The sequence below is a fragment of the Macadamia integrifolia genome, chromosome 6 (genome assembly GCF_013358625.1).
Source record: "Macadamia integrifolia cultivar HAES 741 chromosome 6, SCU_Mint_v3, whole genome shotgun sequence".
Taxonomy (NCBI): domain Eukaryota; kingdom Viridiplantae; phylum Streptophyta; class Magnoliopsida; order Proteales; family Proteaceae; genus Macadamia; species Macadamia integrifolia.
Window position 1 is genome coordinate 14,614,188 of NC_056562.1, and position 7,847 is coordinate 14,622,034.

The 7,847-nt window shown below is 41.5% G+C and overlaps 1 protein-coding gene across 1 annotated transcript; it reads right to left on the bottom strand.

Annotated features, from left to right (window-relative positions):
• Positions 1–4,203: 4,203 nt before the first annotated feature.
• LOC122080729 (probable alpha,alpha-trehalose-phosphate synthase [UDP-forming] 9) lies at positions 4,204–7,847 on the bottom strand. Its single transcript, XM_042647549.1, has 3 exons — positions 5,414–7,847; positions 5,030–5,303; positions 4,204–4,935 (listed from the first exon to the last, which is right to left on the bottom strand). The coding sequence occupies exons 1-3, from the start codon at positions 7,423–7,425 to the stop codon at positions 4,615–4,617; spliced, it is 2,607 nt and encodes an 868-aa protein (XP_042503483.1). The 5' UTR covers positions 7,426–7,847; the 3' UTR covers positions 4,204–4,614.

The window sequence follows — 7,847 nt, forward strand, 5'->3', positions numbered from 1 at the left end:
ACACTAGTAGGTCCAAAACTGACCAGCCAATTTTGCCTAGCAGAATGTAATTTTTGGGTTTTTACACTGTGGAGCCCACCTCTATTGTGCAAAATTCCCATTATACCCCTATAGGAAGAGACTTAAATGAGGCATGAAATGCATACTTTAATAGACTACTAGGTATATATATATATAGTATATATGTAATTTATATGGAAGTAAAAGAGGGTAGCCAACTTAAGAAGGCAGCCAAACAAACCTTAGTTATAAGGATTTAAGAGGGCAACCAAACAGACCTTAGCAATACTTGAAGAGGGCCAGCCAAACAGACCCTTAGGGCTGCCTTATATATAAGGGATAATGGGCTGAGATTGCATCAAACGTGACTGCTATAACAGTAAGGAGAAAAATAAAGAAAGGAGAAGAAGAAGAAGGAAAGAGAAGGAAGAAGAGGAAGAAAGAGAAGTGAGGAGGGAACTCACTCACCTCAGGCTGCTCTTAGATCAACTCTGCACCCAGGTAAGTGAACTTCCTACTGCATTAAGGTTAATTAGGTAATTTCATGTAGATTTGGCAGCTAAGGTTAGGGTTTTACCCAATTGTTAACTGCCAGGGAATCCCTGTAAGTAGAATAGCTGCCCAGTAAAGAAAGCCCTAATTTCTATGGGCTATTGGGGACCCAACTGGTAAAAAAAACCCTATCCCTGCTAAACCCTAGAACATAGGACTACTTCTTTTTTAGTAGGGATTATGCAATAAGGGTTGGAATAGGGTTGATTTAGTGGAAATTCTGCCAAAACCCTAGGAACATAATTTATTCAAGCTGAAATTATGCAATAGGAGCTGAATTAATTAGGTTAGGTTAGTACTTATAAATGTTCATCTCAAATTAATGGCCAAGGCATGAGAAATACTCTAATTCTGCAGTTCTCTTTAAATTCCTATACTATTCCTGCAGAATTAGACTATATTAGTTGTGGGTGTAATAAATTGAAACCCAAAATTGGGTCAACTTGGCATTTAACCTTTTTCCTTACTAACCTAAGATACGCATTGGAAATTCAAAATGAAAAAATGGATGCAATTCGGGCACTACAGTAAACATGGTACCGGTTTTGACCCAGGTAACCTACCGATTTGGGTTTCTGAAGCCAGATGGGCTGTGTAACAGGTTACTAAACCTTTGGACATAAGTTTGTATTTGTTTATATAAGAATTAATGAGAAACATAACCTATGATTGTAGGGTCCAATGTTTGGAATTTCATATGACCTCGAGGACTGTAAGTATGGATGAAACCCCTTCATCCAATGAGGATCTATTAGTGATTCTCTATATCTAATTCTACTATAGAAAAGGTGTAAGAAATCAAGGAATCAATATGTATATAGGAAGGAACAGACAAAGACCTCTATAGGTTGGGTATGGGAATGCTATACTTAAAGCAAGTGGATAAAATGTAAGAATTTGTGATGTACCTAATGATTTAAATATCTGTTGAATAGGGAACATAAATGACAGTGTGGCAATTTTCTTGAATCCAAGAAGTGAACTTGCCAAAATTGAATACCAAGGTGAGTGGGTGCCCTTCTCAACCCCCATTCTTTTGGTGTGTTTGTTTAATCTTGTTTATGCATTAAATTGCTTGTGTATGTGTATTTACATTTACCTGCATTTATTCTTTGATGGTACTATTGTGATGGAATGGGAAGGAATGGAAATGAGAAAGGTAAGGCAGGTGAGATGGGTCACATGCAGGTGGCCATGTTTGTATGTGTGATTGAAATGATTGGTTGTGCATCATTTAGAATGCTGGGTTAGGTATCACAACCCCAAGTGCTACACCCCTTGTCCATAAGGGGTTAGGTATGGACTAATCCCGAATTATGTGACTGCCTGATTAGCAGTGCCCTTGTGATGAGTTGTGGGATATTAGTTAAGGATGTGAGACAGGATACGACGTACTGTATGCCTGTGAATAAAATTATGATACGGGGTTACCTTTTAAGGGTTAGCTGGTGTGGCCTGGGACCCGTACCGGCACTGGCTGGCTCCTGCATGCGACGTAGCTTGTATACCTGAGGCCCAACGTACAAGGTAGGGTATGCCACCTATGTTGGTAGCACTTATACCCATAGGTTATGAGACTTAGTAATGGATTATGAATTTTGTATAATTAATTAAATGGACTCATGAGTGCCATTCTCTATGTGTGGAGCATGCACGAGTATCATTCTCTATGTGTGGAGCATGCACGAGTATCATTCTCTATGTGTGGAGCATGCATTGCATATGGATGTGTGTACTTGTTCTCCCCCACCCCTCACTGAGCATTACCAGTGCTCACCCCCTTTCCTTTGATCCTATAGATGACGAAGGTGGCATTCTACCGACTCCCGGCATTGATTATGAGACAATGTCCATGGATCACATGGCCCATATTCAAGAAGATGAACTCGATCACGGACCCGCCTGTGAATCTAACGACTGCGCCTATGGAGGCCAGTACTTCTGAGGAGTAGGATGGACTATTCCTATATCTTTTTGTGTATATATTCCTGTTCTGATGTATATAGTCTACTACTGAGATACTGTAAACTGTGAATATTCTCTTTTTGTAAGGTATGTAACTCTCATCTGCATAATTGTAAATATATCTTTATCACTTAATTGGCACTGGAGCTTAGGTAAGATATTTTGTTTGCTGGACTGTGCATATGTAAAAAAAAAAAAAAAAAAAAAAAAAAAACCTCTGATCTTTTGTAGTGTAGTGGTGGTGTTATGATCTGCCCTAGTCTAGATCTTGGAGAAACAGGCTGACTGGATACGGTGAGATGACCAGTGCCGCATGCCTTAGCCTATTGGAGGTAGGGTGTGACAGCACCCCTCCCTCATGAAAGAGAAAGACAAAGAGAAAGAGAAAGAGAGGACGGAATGGATACAAGTCCTTTTCCCCCCCAAAAGGGGAAGAGAGATATATCATCTTCCGGCTACTACCCTCACACTGAGGTCGGGGTTTAGGTTCAGATAAGGCATTTCATAGGAGTGATCGAAACATTGGGGCTTAATAGGCTTCCTTGTGATGCCTTTGGAGAGATTAATGGATTCAAATGTGCCTCCATCAATCTTGATTGATAATAAGCATGCAAATAGAGTGCAATTAGATCACACTATTGATCATCGAAACCCAAGAACTCAGTATTGGTTTGATGAAGTCATCATTCTAAAATTCGGATTGGATCAATCACTATTGGCCGGATTGGGATGGTATCGACCTTGATCGATCCCTGATTCTGACCTTTCCAATCCCAATACACACATATAGTCCAACGGTAAAATCGTAATAAAAACTAATTTAAAAAATCAAAAAGATAAGAAAAAAAGAAGTAAGATCTATCCGATAAGGTCCGATCAAGCTAAATAGATCTACCGATAAGGTCCGATCAGGAATAATCAGAACAGTATCAGAATAACATCAGCCTTGACCAATCCTGTGACCATTTCCAAATTTTAGAACCTTGCCAAGAATAGCTATCATCTAAGGTAAGAGGACAGCTGGGAAGAGTGATTCAATGAAGTTGGCATCTAGTGGTCCGACCATGGTGAAAAGGGTGCGGAAATATTCCCAAAAAAGGGATGCCATCTGAGGGCAGGTCACAAATTTTAGATCCTTCATTATTGATGAGGTAGGACGTTCTTCTGGATCAGAAGTTGTAACTCTGCTTAGTCACAACGTGATAAAATTTGGTATTTCTATCACCATCCTTAATATAAAATTGCCTAGACTTTTGCATCCACAAGATTTTCTCATCTACGAGGAGGGATTTCAGTTTACATTCCACGTCAGAGATTTTAGAGATGGTATCTGCATTGGGGACAAGAGATTCCAAGGGATGCAGTTTAATCAAATAGATTTTTCTTCCTTTTTTCAGATGGTTGATGACCAAAAATTTTTAAGTTCCATTGTTTGAGGAACTGAGTAACCTCATTGATTTTCACACAAAGATTGCCTAAGTTGAGAACTAGCCATTTGGACTCCGAGTATGAATTAGGGGTGCTTGAAACATGCAGTTTGGAAATGTGCAAGAGAGTGAGCGTAGCAGAGTAGATAAGGTTATAAGGTTCCCCACCAAATTTGTTTTGTTTTGTCTCGTCCTTTGCCCAAGGATTTCTTTACCCTTGAGGAATGGGGTGGGGAAGGGTTGAATCACACTGCTTCCATTGATGAGAGAAGAGTAAGAATTCAGAAATTGTAATTGTAATGAAAGAAGAAAAAGAATAAGAAAAGGAGACGAAGATGGTTAAGACATTGTCCATAGTTGCCGACTCTGGTGTCATGATGTCCCATGTCAGCTCAACCGTCTATTTATCTTTGGTTGGAGAAACATCGGAAATCTTGAGAAGAAGTTCAGAGCTTATGGCTCAAAACATGGCTGTTCTTGAATTTCAGTATACTGGGTTTCAAATGACCTGTGGATGTATGCTTCTGTACAAAGGCAGCTAGTGAAACTTTGCTACTGACCAGAGCAATTCCTTTCCTTCCAACAGCGAAGCCAGTCTGTAGACTTTCTGTTTTGAACCTTGAAGCCCATCTCATCTTGAAACAACAGATGATGCCAAATCTAACACATTTCAAAGAGACCCTTCAAAGGAAACCTGAAAATGTGCAGTCTTTGATGGCTGCACTGCTGCAGTGGCAAGGCCTTGAAGCAGCTTGATGACATCAACAGTATCATCGAGGTAGTATTTTGCCTTACTCGGCTTCTGACCTACAGTGCAGGCAAACACTTCTGCAATGGCCGGCAAGGATGGATTCGAGACAGATCTTGCAATGCTCTCAAACATGTCTTCATCTGATCGATCATCTCCTATGCAAAGCACGAAATCTGGTGGCTTCCCCTTACTCAACATGGTTGATATAAGGTTCTCAACAACTATACCCTTGCTTACACCCTGCAATTATCAGATAAGAGCTTTCATTATAATTCATATGACAACAACATTTCCAGTGTGTAGGCAAGGAAATATGGAGGTTACTAATGCTAACCTGAGGTTTCACTTCAACAATATGTTGACCTCTTTTAACGACAACAGGCTCATTAGCAAGCACACTCTCCAGGTGATCAAGCAGCTCCTTTGCCTGGCATGACCCAAAATCTGGATCAGCTTCTTGATGGTGCCAGACTAGTGCACTCTCCTTATGCTCAATGTAAGATCCATCCGTTGTCTCCGTGTAGGGTTCCATCACAGGCTCAGCAATCTTTTTCCAAGCAAAGTCTGTTGCTAATAAAGGAGACTCCCATTTAGAATCCCTACTCCATCTACAACATGAGAAACAGAAAAATTTCAGGGGTCACAAAAGAAAAACAATCAAGATAAGTTATCAGACTTATCTACTCTCCCCCCACAGGAGAATAAATTTAGTAGTTACCTTGTGAAGTAACCATGCTCAGCAGCAATACCCAGCTTCTCACAGGGAGAAAACCATTTGCTTAGAGAATCCTTTCCTCTGCCACTCACAATGAAGATAATATTCTTTGGATCAACGCATAAACTATTCAAGACCGAAATGACTTCATTGCTAGGAGTCTTGTCGACAGATGCTTGGGGCATCATTGTGCCATCATAGTCCAAAAGGATCACTCGGCTATTTGTCCTCTTATATGCAGAGACGATGTATTCAACCGAAAGCTTCCTGAAATTAGGGCCCAAAGCAACCACCCTGAAGCCCAAACCAAACCCAATGCCCCAACACCTCCTGAGAAAATGCTCACTGCAAGCTCTCTCTAAGTCTTGATCAAAACTCCGAGCCCAATAGGCAACGTCATGCGAGCTAACAAACTTGTAGTGTTTCTCATGCCGCATTTGCTTTTCAGCCTCCGGCATGGTGATTGCCAAATTCATGGCTTCAGAAACTGCATCAATGTTCCATGGATTGACCCGAATGGCACCACTAAGAGAGGGGGAACATCCAATGAACTCGGACACGACGATAATGCTCTTCCTTGGGGTGTTTGACCCATAAATACCCAAAGCCTCGTCCAAAACAGGGCTACCTTGCCTGCAAACTGTGTACTTGTAGGGGACCAAATTCATTCCATCCCTCACAGCATTCACCACGCAACATTCAGAAATAGCATAATATGCAGCCTTCTCAAGTGTAGGAACATGACCATTGATGAAGACAATCGGCTGATACCCGGGTTTTCCATACTTCTCATTGATTGATTTTGCAATGAGATGTGTCTCATCTTGAACTTCCTCAACATCCTTACCCTGAGTCCTCGCAGGATTCGCAATCTGAACCAAAACCACCTTCTCTTTCAGTTCAGGGTGCTGTTCTAGGAGCTGCCCCATTGCAAGAAATTTAAAACTGATACCCTTGAACATATCCATATCATCCACACCCAACATTACAATCTTCCCTTCAAATCGTTCTTTCAGCTCTCGAGCCTTCTCGGCGGTCTCCAGGAGTGACAGAACAGATTCAAGCTGATCCATGTGTACGCCAACAGGTAAAATCTTAATGCTCACAGTACGGCCAAAATACTCGAGCCCAATATAACCCCTCTTAGATTCATAATCTAGACCCAACATCCTACTACAGCAGGACAAGAAATGCCTTGCATAATCAAACGTATGGAAACCAATAAGATCAGAATTAAGTAAAGCCCGGAGGATCTCATCCCTCACAGGCAAAGTTCTATATATCTCTGAAGAGGGAAAAGGGCTGTGAAGGAAAAATCCAAGCTTTACTCGGTGGAAGCGTTTCCTCAAGAAGGTGGGCAACACCATGAGATGATAATCATGAATCCAAACAAAATCCTCATCTGGGTTTATCACTTCCATCACTTTGTCTGCAAAAATCTTGTTGGCCGATACATAGGCTTGCCACAAAGTGCGATCAAAACGCGCTCCATGGTTAGGCGATATAGGCAACATGTAATGGAACAGAGGCCACAAGTGCTGCTTACAGAAGCCATGATAGAACTTATTCTGAATATTGGTAGGTAAAAATGTAGGGACGCACCGGAACTTGTCGAGAAGCAACTGGGCTACCTCGTCTTGCTGTGAAACATCGATCTCAGCCTTCAAGCAACCAACATAAACAACTTCGACATCAGACGAGAACCCATCTTTGAGCTGCAACACAAGCGCGTCCTTGTCCCATTCAAAAGACCATTTTTTTCTCTCCGAGTCACGCTGGGCTTTCAACGGGAGCTGATTTGCAACAATAATCCTCCGTTCCTGTGAAACAGATGACACTACATCGGAGCCCCCACAATCACTGCGACCCTCATCGTCATAATCGCCGTCAAAATCAGAGATTATTCCAGGAACGGTCATCACCCTTGGAACCCGGTTCATGGTTCTACCGATGTTGTGGAAATCCTCCCGGGAAGAGACCAAATTCAACAAATTCGCGCACGATCTAGAGAACATCTCTTTTCTTTTCCTCCCAAAAAACACAGAAACTAGACTCAAAAGACAAACTTTTTAATCGAAATGAAATCTGGGTTGCGAAATTTTTTAGGATTTGAAACTTCTGGAGCTGTCTTATAAACGGGTATTACAGACAAGAAGCGAAACCTTCATGGGCCGAAGAAGAATCAGAATCATCAGAGAAAGAAAGAAACCCATAAAAAAACGCTCTATGAGCAGAGGAGAGACGAAAAAGAAGAACAGAACCTGATAAACAAGGAAGGTTTATGTGCGACTTCGACAAAACGACGCCAGCCCCATCAATGCAACTCGTCGCTCTTCTACTTTATATCTGTTACCGATTCGTCTGATCTCTCCACATAACCAGAGCTGCTTTTCTTTGAGCGCTTCATCACTGCCTCTATCTTCTCTTTCTTATCTGA